The sequence below is a fragment of the Callorhinchus milii genome, unplaced genomic scaffold, assembly GCF_018977255.1.
Source record: "Callorhinchus milii isolate IMCB2004 unplaced genomic scaffold, IMCB_Cmil_1.0 Scaffold3, whole genome shotgun sequence".
NCBI classification, from domain to species: Eukaryota; Metazoa; Chordata; class Chondrichthyes; order Chimaeriformes; family Callorhinchidae; genus Callorhinchus; species Callorhinchus milii.
The window spans coordinates 5,694,723-5,706,805 of record NW_024704744.1 but is presented as its reverse complement, the minus strand read 5'-3'; the positions used below and the strand labels follow the sequence as shown (position 1 = coordinate 5,706,805).

At 43.6% G+C, this 12,083-nt stretch overlaps 1 protein-coding gene across 1 annotated transcript in view; it reads right to left on the bottom strand.

Moving 5' to 3' along the window:
* The window catches only part of eys (eyes shut homolog), a 528,873-nt gene that overhangs the window by 105,942 nt on the left and 410,848 nt on the right, over window positions 1–12,083 (bottom strand). The window contains exons 37-39 of the mRNA XM_042332751.1: window positions 11,611–11,702; window positions 10,298–10,448; window positions 7,857–7,969 (exon numbers count right to left, since the gene is read on the bottom strand). Coding sequence (XP_042188685.1) covers window positions 7,857–7,969; window positions 10,298–10,448; window positions 11,611–11,702 — 356 coding nt within the window. The remainder of the gene's footprint in view (window positions 1–7,856; window positions 7,970–10,297; window positions 10,449–11,610; window positions 11,703–12,083) is intronic.

The following is a 12,083-nucleotide window of genomic DNA, read 5'->3' as shown; positions in this document are numbered from 1 at the left end:
AGAGCACCATCTGGTAAGCTTCCTGCTGCGTGTCCAGTTGGGAACACCCAACATGTTAAGCCGTTGGCTTGCAGAGCGGGACAAATTCCTGCCTCCAGTGATGTGTCTACCCCTCCAAGTCCTGCTGACGAGCCAGGCTGGCTGGTCTGTCATCAGCAGTGCCCTGAAGTACAGCGGACCCTCTACTGCTGTTGACAAAGCTTGAGGACAGCCTGCAAACTGAGTAGTCCAGGCTTTGGGTACTATTTGAATAAAAATCTGCGGTGCGGTGAATCCTACATACGTAGGATACACACCTAGAATTTAAGAACTGAGGGCCATTCGGCCCATCCAGTGTTTGGCCTCAACCAATTCTAGGTCTAATTATATAAGCAGGTTTGAGAAATAATAATAATCCTTACAATCCCCCAAATAAAATTGGTCACTCACTCCATGGCTGTTGGTGTGACATTGCTGTGCGTAACTGGCTGCTGCAATTCGCTCACAAAATATACAGTCAATTCACTTTACAGTACATCCTGTGAAGCGCTTTGAGTCGACGATGTGATATCAATTGCAAGGTTTATTATATTGTATTATTATTTTCACATCTGGTATGATGTCTCATAGCGCTTCACAGGGATTTACAGTAATCTACTACTACAACAACAACAAAATTACATGTAGAGAGCACCTTTCACATCGGGAGGACATCCCAAAGCGCTGAACAGTCAGGTGTCAGGGCCCGAGCATGGGGGAGGAGTGAAGGAAGGCAGAGAGGTGGGAGGGAGACCAAAGGCACGGTCGAAGAGAAGGGCCTTGAGACCAGCCTTGAATGATGCGAGGGAGGAAGCGAGGTGAAGGGACCGTGGGATGGAGTTCCAGAGTGTGGGGGCAGAGAGGCTGAAAGCCCGGCCACCGATGGTAGGGCGGGTTGGGCGGGAGACATGGAGCAGGCCTGAGCCCGATGAACGGAGGGAGTGGGCAGGTTGGTAGGGAGTCAGCAGGTCAGAGAGGTAGGAGAGGGCAAAGCCATGGATGGCCTGAAAGGTGAGGACAAGGATCTTGAACTCGATCCTCTGGGGGATGGGGAGCCAGTGGAGCCAGAGTTTTGGATGATCTGCAGCTTGTGAAGGGAAGAGCTGGAAAGACTGATGAGGAGGGAGTTCCCGTAATCGAGCCTTGAGGTGACGAGTGCGTGTGTGAGGGTTTCGGCAGCCTGAGGGGTGAGGCGGTGGTTGAATCTGGCAATGTTGTGGAGGTGCGGGTAGGCAGTGCCGGTCATGGCGCAGATGTGGGGGAGAAAGGACAGTTCAGGGTCAAACAAGGCACCCAGGTTCCTGACTGGCTTAGTGAGGTTGAGTGTGCAGCCGTGGAGGCTGAGTACACTAAGTGAACATGGCAATCAATTTGCACACAGCAAAACCCCATGAAAATACATGAAGTATATAACCAGTAAGTTGCATCTTTTGGCCACTAGCATAACATCATAGAATTAGACAGCACAGAGGGAGGCCATTCAGCCCATTGTGTCTGTGCTGGGTCTTTGAAAAGCTATCCAAATCAATCCCACTCCTCTGTTCTCTCCCCATAGCCCTGCAAACTTGTCCTCCTCAAATAATTATCTACTTCTCTCTTAAAAGTTATCAAATCGACTTCTACCACCCTTTCAGGCAGTGCATTCCAGATCTGAACAACTCGCTGTGTGAACAAATTTCTCCTCACCTCCCCTATGTTTCTTTTAACAACTATTTTAAATCAGTGCCCTCGGGTTACCGACCCCCCCCACCCCCGCCAGTGGAAATAGATTCTCTTTGTTCACCCAATCGAATCCCCTCATAATTTTGAAAACTGCTATTAAGTCTCCTCTTAACCTTCTCTGCTCCGAGGAGAATAATCCGAGCTTCTCTACCTCTCCTGATAACTGAAGTCCCTCATGCCTGGTACCATCCTGGTAAATCTCCTTTGCACCCTCTCCAATGCCTTGATATCCTTCCTAAACTGTGGTGCCCAGAACTGAACACAGTCTCTCGCTGAGGCCTAACCAGTGTTTTATAAAGGTTCATCATAACTTCCTAACTTTTGTATTCTATGCCCCTATTTATGAAGCCTAGTATCCCGTACAGTTTTTAACAGCTTTATCTACCTGTCCTGCCACCTTCAAAGATTTATTTATGTGAACCCTCAGGTCTCTCTGTTCCTTCACCCCCTTTAAGATTGTACCATCAACTTATATTGTCTCTCCTCATTCTTCCTCCCAAAATGGATCACTTAGCATTTCTCCACATTAAACTGCATCTGCCACGTGTCTGCCCATTTTACCAGTCTGTCTATGTCCTCTTGCAGTCTGCTAATATCCGCCTCATTCTTTACTACTTTTCCTAGCTTAGTATCATCTGCAAACTTGGGTCTACTTTCAAAGTATTTTGGGCGAAATTAATTTCTCTTTTCGAATAGTGCCATGGGATCTTTAACATCTGCCTGAGAAGGCAGATGGGACCTTAGTTTTACGCCTCGTCTGAGGGACGGTAGGTCCAACAACGTAAAGCCTGGAGCCGTGCATTGGAGTGTCAGCCAAGTCTATATGGTGAATTTAAAAATCTTATTCACCTTTCATCAACTGTGTTACCTTTCAGTCTCGGCAATATGAGGAAAGTGGACTTGGAGATGGATGAATAATCTGGAGCGTTTGCTATATCTGCGTTCGCCTACAAAATACACAGGCAATGTACTTTACAGGACATCCTCTTTGACACAGTCCTTCCAATACTCAATATTAGATTTGTTATCATCTTTGAGGATTGGGGATGTTTTGAACAACTCTTCTCCCAGGCGATGGTATTGGGTTTGGGTGAAGTTCATGGTGAGTGGGTTTTGGAAAGACTGATGTGCAGAGTGACTTTGTCTTGTTCTATGCTTGTTTATTGCTCTGTGACATAATACTGAGGCACTCCTTGTCCAGAGACAGATAATCTGGTACTAAACAACTCAGTTCTTTAAGAGAAACAATTGTCAAAAGCTGTGTCTTTATTCTCCCTGTAAACTGTTGCATTACACCCACAAAATACACAGTAAATTCACTTTACAATATATTTTGTGAAGCACTTTCAGATGTCTCAACGATGCTATAAGGCGCGACATCAAATGCTGATGATAACAACATCATCAGGAACATCATCAGGAACTTGGTACTGGGACAAACGAGGAGATACATGCTGTCCATTTTAACCTAGCAAGTTTCATAATGAATCCTGCTGTAGGGGGCACTGTGACACTAGGCTGAGAGAGCGAGAGGGAGAGAAAGAACAAATATGATGGCCACATCATGAAATGAACTGCTCAGTGATAAATTCTATTTTCTATTCAATCTGAGCTGGAGACCTTAACTGCTCACCACAAAACAATTAGAAATGAAGATTGTGACTTTTAGCGTAAAAGTCTTCAGCCAGAGATAATTCAAACAATGATGCAGTTCTGTGAATAATAATAATAATCCTTGCATTTGATATAGCGCCTTATCACGTCATCGAGACATCTCAAAGCACTTCACAGGATATAGATTACAGTAGATTGACCGTATATTTTGTGGCTGAACAGGAAATAGCAAAAATGTGGACTGACACTACTATCGTTTCTGGATTGAATCAGTTTCCTAATAATCGGATTAATGCTTGAGGAAAAATAATATTAGAAGGGCATAAAGTGAAACGAACACTGGTAGGATTGGAAAAGATTATGCCATTGGGAAAAGTTAGCATCAGCACAGATACGTTGGGTTGAGTGATCTCCATCTGTGCGGGGAACTTTCTGTGATTCTGTGCCTTTGATAACTTTGAGCTCACAGTCTAGGATGGCTCTCCAATGCTATGCTGAGAGGGGGCGAGGGGGAAGGTAGGGGGTGGTTGGGGTTAGAGTGCTGCATTGCCAGAGGTACCGTCTTGCGAATGATATAACAAACTGAAGTGCTACCTGTTTAGGTGGTCATTAAAAATCCCATGGTACTATTCGAAAAGAGAAGGGAGTTTCTCCCGGTGTCCTGGCCAACAACTCCCAAATCAAATTGCTCACTAACTGTTGTGTATTGATGAATGCAAATTGGCTGCTATGTTTGCCCACAAAATACACATAGTCACTCCACACCACTTTCCTTCTCTTTTGGAATAGCGCCATGGGATCGTTAATGATCCCCTGGACTGTGTTTCCCCAACAGTGCAATGGGGCGTCAATCAGAGCGGCATCTCCTCAAATGGCTTCTCCTCTAGCCTCCGAACCGTCTCATGTGGAGTTCCTCGGGGCTATTTCCTTGGTCCCCTCCTCTTCAACATCTATATGCTCCCCCTTGGTGACATAATCCGCAGACATGAGGTCAATGAGGTCCTCTCCCGCACTAGGCTCTACGACCCTATCACCCCCATCCTCGCCCAACTCCATTGGCTTCCCATCACACAGAGGATACAGTTCAAGATCCTGGTCCTCACCTTCAAAGCCTTTCATGGTCTTATTCCTCCGTACCTCTCCGACCTCCTAACCCCCTACCATCTTGTTCGCTCCCTCCACTCAGCGGGCTCCAGCCTGCTTCACTTTCCCCGCCTTGCTCGCCCCACTATCAGCCTTCTGCCACTCTGCACCCACCCTCTGGAACTCCATCCCGCAGTCCCTTCATCACGCACCCTCCCTCACTACCTTCAAGACCCATCTCACAACCCTCCTCTTCTATCGTGCTTTCGATCTCCCTGCTTCCCCCTCTGCCCTTCACCCTCCCCACCCCGACCCTGAGCTTGGGTAGGAAACTCTGTCTGTCCAGCGCCTTGGGACATCCTCCTCACGTGAAAGATGCTATATAAATGTAATTTTGTTGTTGTTGTTAGTGTTGTCAAGATGATGAGCTCAAAGTGCCTGACACCAAAATTTAACCCATTTATATAAGAACTCTCAAACCTCTCCTTCCGGGGCTCTTTCCCGGTGAGCTAGTTCTGGTTAGAAATTACCTGTTCATACATCTTTAAATATCCAATTTCTTGGTCTACTGACATCTGCCTGACAGGAGAGTACTCTCATTTATTTTTCATTTACGGCATCTATGAAAATTTAAAATCACAGGATCACTTTTTGAGTCAGACAGCATGAGTTCTGTGGCGAGAGTAGCAAGTTTCCAGCCATCACTTGAGCAGAATTCAGCTCTTATAGAATTTATAGATTTATAGAAGGATGCAACCAAGTCAGTAAAACAAGCATAGATGTATTTAAATGAAAGCTAGATAGTTAGATGAGGGAGAAAGGAATAGAATGTTGTGCTTGAAGGCTTAGTTGAGGAAGGGCAGGAGGAGGCTCATGTGGAGCATAAACACCGGCATAGACCAGTTGGGCCGAATGGCCTGTTTCTGCGTGTACAGTCTAATGTATTCTAACAAGAGGACACAGGTTTGAGTTGTAAAGGGTAATTTCAAGACACACATCAGGAAGTTTTTCTTTACTCGCAGAGTAATCTGATCGTGTTTGTCAGCCTGACGCAGTGATAGCACTCTCGACTCTGAGTCAGAGAGTTGTGGGTTCAATCCCCATGTCAGGACTTGGAATCACGCATCACTAGGAGCGTGTTGCATTGTCGGAGGTGACGTTGTTCGGATGAGATGTTTAATTGAGGTCTCATCTGCCTTCAGGTGGATGCTAAAGATGTTCGAAAAGAGAAGGGCGTTTCTCCCGGTGTCATGGCCAACAATCCCCCAAATAAAATTGGCCACTCACCCCATGGCTGTTTGTGAGACATTGCTGGATGCGAACTAGCTGATGCGTTTCGCTCATAAAATACACAGTCACTACACTTTACAGTATATCATGTGAAGTTTTCAGCCCTCTTTCCACTCATCACCCCCCCATCAGCTTCCACCCTCAGCTTGGGTGCTCAGAAAGAATTGGGATTAGATTGGGATTGGTGCTTCGGGATGTCCTTCTGACAAGGCATTGTAGAAGTGTAAATTGTATTTTTGCATTGCATTGAAAGATAGATGGTAGAGTGGGTATTCTGGAAGGGTGATGGCTCAGATTTGGGGTTGCACAGGGCAATTTCGGGACAGACAAAGGATAGCTAATGACCATAACAGCGTTACCAGGAAGGGTGGGTAAGGCTAGGATCCTGGGATTACAGTGATAGTTCAATTCTAGATGAAAGAATCTTAGAGTTTCTACTGTTGCCAAGTTGTGTTTTGGATCCAATTATTCACACTGTTTGCCTATTAGCAATAGAGCCGACGACAAATCGTGAGGATAATCACCACTCTACTGTCTACGCAAGTCAACAACAACAACAATTTACATTTGGATAGTGCTTTGTCACCAGGAAGATATCCCAAGATGCGAGACATTCAGGGATTTGCACTCGAGCAGGGAGTTGAAATCCCCTTGGTGACAACATCCATAGACATGGGATCAACTTCCATAACATGTAAGCGGATGACACCCAGTCAGGATGGTGATTGACTTTGGAGGTAGGTCAGGGGTGGTACCATGATAAGGCTGGTAGTCCTGGTGGAGGGTGGAGGTGGTGGGGCCTGGAAAGTGCTGAGGAAGCCTGGCTGGTGAGGTTCATTCTGGAGACAGCGCACCACTGCAGCCAGAGTACATCAATCTCTACTTCGTTCAATTCCTCCAAACATTTTCTGGCTGCTACTATTTAATAACTTGGTGCAAATGCATCATGCAATGTTGAATCAGGAATGATGAAATGATATGTTATTTTGATTTTCCAGATCGTATTTATTCATCAATTTTCCTCTCGCGGGTGTGCACACCCGACCCATTTACATAATAAAAAGGTATGAACACTGCAGAGGAGATCCCTTCAACAGCAGAGCTAGGGACCTATCCTTTAAACACTCATGCCAGCACCATACGATTGAAATTTTAAATACACTTTCCAATAATAATAATAATCCTTGCATTTGATATAGAGCCTTATTACATTTTCGAGACGTCTCAAAGCGCTTCGCAGAATATACTGCAAAGTGAATTGACTGTCCATTTTGTGGGCGAAACGTGGCAGCCAATTGCGCACAGCAAGTGTCCCCCACAAACAGTCGTGGATTGAATGACAAAATTATTTATTTATGCTAAACTAAATGAATGCTCGAGATGCGCCATTGAGAAAGCTCTTTACAGGACCTTGCTTTCCATCTCATTAACTCCATTTTAATCGTAACAATCGTTGCATTCAGTGTTGTTCCTTTCAAGTTTGGAGGATGTCTCAAAGCGCTTTACAGGATTCACTGTAAAGTGTATGAGTGGGTACTTTGTGAGTGAATGCGGTAGTCAATTTGTGCAGAGCAATGTCCCACAAACAGCCACGAAGTGAATGACCAATTTTTTTTTATTTGGAAGATTTTTGGCTAAGACACCGAGAGAAACCCCTTTTTTCTTTTCCATTAGTGTCATGGGATCTTTCACACCCGAACAGGCAAAAGGGATCTAGGTTTAACGTCTCATACAAGCGACAGCTCCAACAATATAAAGTTCATCAGCCTAGACTGTGCGTTCAAAGTACTGACGTGCGGCTTGAACCCACAACAACACCACCAACCTTCTAACTCAGAGGCGAGAGTGCTACCGACTGAGATGGGCTGAGATGCAAGAATCTTAAACTCTCGCACTTGAAGCACGTTGGCCAATACGGCCATTCCAAACAAACAACAGACTTGCTCTTGCTGTGATTTTTCAATGCCTTGTACAGTCAGGAACAATTTTAAAGGCTGGTTGCAAAGTTTCTCAAACTCGTGCACTCCAAAAGCAAAAGAGATTCCCCTCCCCCACTCCTGAATAATAAAATCACAGGATTTTTTTCGTATTTACGTGAAGCTTAAAACATACAAACTGTTCCTTCTTACCCACAGTAGTCAATATTGTTTCTGCCCACAGCATTCAGAGGGACTAACGGGCCCAAACCATTGATTTTCATTACCTCCAGGCAGCCAGTAAAATTGTTGAACGGTTCAATAATCTGCAAAACAAGGATTAACACTTTGGAATAACTTATATAACAGCCACTGCACAGTCAAATTGAGTTTCCTTGGAAAGAAGTCGTGCGCATTTCTACATTCTCACTGATTCAACGCCTCTGGACCAATGCTTGGATTTCATCCAGCGCTTGTAACCTCGCAAACCTCTCGTTACGTATCACGTAGAATTACATTGAATAATACACCTCACTTCAGCAAAGATGTTGAGGTCTTAGAGAGGGTGCAGAGGAGATTTACCTTGCCACTCTGTCCTGTCCCTCCGCTTGGCAAGCATTGGCCTGCTTCAAATCCCCCAACCTGCCTGCCCCACCATTGGTGTTGTGCTTTCTGTCTTTCTGCTTCCACCTTCTGAAATTCCATCCCAAAATCCCTTCACTTTAACACTTCCCTCGCCTCCTTTAAGGTCCGCCTCAAGAACTTTCTCTTTGACTGTGCCTTCGGTCAACTTGCGGATTTTGTGGACGAACGCTTATGAAATATGAACCATAAGATCACAAATTAGTTTGGATGAAGCAGGTCCCTCAGCCAGATTGATCTCATCCTTCCAGAATAACTACCCTACTCTCATAGGAGCATATGAATTTAGGAACAGGAGTAGGCCATTCAGCCCTTCAAGCCTGTTCTGCCATTCCATTAGATTATAGCTGATCTGTACCTTAACTGCGATTTCAATTATCCTCCCATCACAGCATCAAACTTTTAAAAAAAAACTAGTTCAGTGTCCTGGCCTCAACCCTGTTCCAGTGATAAAATGTCCTCTGAGTAAAGTCTGAAGTGTCGAACGTAATTTTTATTATTATTGTAAACTGAGTCTTTCGTGTAAAGTGAAGCCAGAGACAATCACAATTGAGAATTGCATTTTCTCCTACATTAGCACAAGTTTATGTGCCAGTCATAACTTTCTACAATTCAGCTCCCTTTTACTTTCTCAAAAGGACTAATTGTGTGATTAGGCAGCTCTCCGTCATCTCCATGTTCTCCTCCATTAGTTTTAAACTTTAATTTTCCAATGTGAATACATTATACTTGACACCAGTTAATAGGGGGCATGGATGAAAAGGCCATTACTTTGTAGGGGACGTTTTCTCTGGAGCCAATTGATTTCCAATGTATCTAAATCAGCGCTGATGGCTTTTGTTTAATAGAGATGATCTGATAAATGGGAATTATTTCATTTTCACTGCCGCATCGCAAGAAATAGGCTCCAACTTTATCAAAAGCTCATCATTTGTCCTGTCAATTTAACAGATTTAGTAGCTGCAGCTCCTAACAAGCTTTCGACCAATTTCCACTCGCTCGCCTTCCTCAAAAGCCTTTTCTCCTGACATTAAACTCTCACCGTGAAGGCATGACTAATTCCATTTATGACTCTGCTCATTTCGGTGATAAACATGGCTATAATTTCCATATCCACTGATCAATATGTCTGCCACTAAGCCCAGGACAACGTGCTTAATAACTTCTCTGAGAGAGACGTCATCGAGATCCTTCATCGCCGAGAGACAGCTAACAAAAACAAAGTTTCCAGACCCAGTTCCCGTTGTTGGAAAATTGAACCACTCAGCATCACGGCCATTTAGACAGAAATGAAAGGAGCGACGGCTTCAAAAAGCATCTTTCTGCAGCTCTCAAAGTGGAGTTCTCTGCTTTTCTGCGAAAAGTCAAGGGTACTTGATGTCCATCACCGGCTGATGAAAATTATAGATATTCCGTCTTCAGAAACGAAAAACTGATGAACAATTAACGTTGGTCAAAATGATCTTACCAAAGCATAAGCCCTCTACCTACATCTAAAGTGGGAGGAAGGGAAAGAAATGGGGCACCGACAAAACAATCGTCTGTGAGCTGAGCGTGCTAACCACTGCGGGATAATTAGCACATCACAGACCGCATTTTGTTCCGCTATGTGCTTAATGTAAATTAAATTAATTTCCTAGACACGTATGAAGGTTTATCCGTCTCAGGTTAGAAGCAGACCTCAAAGTACCCCTTCGGTTGAGCCGTTAAACCAAGGTCCCGTCTGCTTGTTCAGGTGCATGTTAAAGGTCCCATTGCAAAGAGAAGGGAGTTTCTCTCTCCTGGTGTCCTGGTCAACAATCCCCCAAATAATTGGTCTCTCGCTCCATGACTGTTTGTGGGACACTACAATGAGCAAATTGGCTGCTGCGTTTCACCCACAAGATACACAGTCATTCCACTTTACAGTGTATCCTGTGAAGCACTTTGAGATTTCTCAACGATGTGATAAGGCATTATATCAAATCAAGGATTATTATTATCATTATTTTTTGAAGCAGCATTTACTGTACCTGACGTGGCTTGTAACTGGATGTGAAGCCACCGAGAAAGAGCTGGTCAGTCCGTTGATTCACCAGGCGAGACCAATTGTTGCTGGGTGTGCTCCTCACTGTGGCTCTCCCAACCACAGTTACCTCAGCTTCACATGGTACCAGATCCTGCCTGAATAAAATAATATAATACAAAATTAGCAACTTTAAGGGGCACAGCCAGATAAGTTGATTCAGCAGAGAAATATCAAATGAAATTTAATGCAGACAAATGTTAGGTTTACACATTTTAGGAGGAAGAATCAAGACAATAAGTATATGTTGAGGGTATCCTATTAAAAGGAGTAGAAAAGCAAAGGAACTTGGGGTTAATGTACATAAATCCTTAAAGGTGAGAAGGCAGATGAGGGCATCAATTTATGATAGTAATCGAGTAAATGGGGAGGTCAGGAGAAATGTTTTCATGCACTGAGTAGCTAGGATAAGGAATGCCCAGCTTGTTGGGCATAACTCAAATTGGCCTTCAAGAAGGAACTAAACTTCAAAACTTTAAAACTTAAAGAGTCAGCTACAGGGCTATTGGGATAGGGCAGGAAAGTGGGACTGAAAGGATTGCTCTTGAGGGAGTCAGCACAGACACGATGAACAAAATAGCCTTCTTCTGTGCGATAAATTTCTAAGATTCTAAATAAATGGCAATTACATTTCACAAATGAAATACTTGAGCAAGCATTATTTACAGCAGTATAATAATTCTGGCATTTGATGTTGTGTCTTATTGTAGGACGTCTCAAAGCGGTTCACAGGATTATTTTTACTGTAAAGTGTAGTGATTGTTTATTTTTTAGGCAACACTACACTTAACAGTAAACAAAAATCTTGTAAAGCACTTTGAGACATCCCCCAACATGAAAGGCACTATATCAAATGCCAGGTTTATTATTTATTAACTATTATTAGAAGGTCAAGCAAACTCTAAGGGAAGACTGAGAGAGAGCAAGAGGAAGAGAGATCTGAGGAAATACAATGAAAAAATAGAGTAATAGGAGGAAATTGAAATACAATTACATGGTTAATTTAAATGATCCACTCAATCATTTTGCCCACAAAATACTCAGTTCAATCCACTTTACAATATATTCTGTGAAGTGCTTTGATACGTCTCAACGACGTGATAAAATGCTATATCAAATGCAAGGATTATTTTATTATCATCATTATTACTACAATACCATCACAAATTTACATTTATGACATCCCAAAGCGCCTAATTGAACAGGCTGGTCCTGAGCTGTGGGATCTGTAATAGTGAACGGAGATGAATGACTTCTCACCTGATCTGAACAATATACATCTTTCCATCGTTGGCTCTCACTGTTGTGTTCACGATGTTGACTTCTCTAAGAGACTCGCACGCAAACTGGTACTGTGAAAACAACATTTTTAAAAATATTTTAAGATGAAGTGAGGCAGGTCAGGATGGAGCAACACTTGCTCTTTACTGATGCTCAGCAAACAAAACATGACGCTACAGACCACATGTTGGAGGTTACGGTGAGATAGAATGGGATGTAACACACAATTAATAATCCTTGCATTTGATATGGTGCCTTAACTCATCATTGAGATGTCTCAAAGTGCTTCACAGAATATACTGTAAAGTGAATTGAGTCTTGTAGCTCAGTGGTTAGAGCACTCGCCTTGCAAGCTGGAGGCCTGGATCTATTCACGGCAGGACAAAATATTGGGCAAGGTAACTTACACCACATGCCTTTGTTTATCTAGCAGTAAGTGGAACCCAGATTTT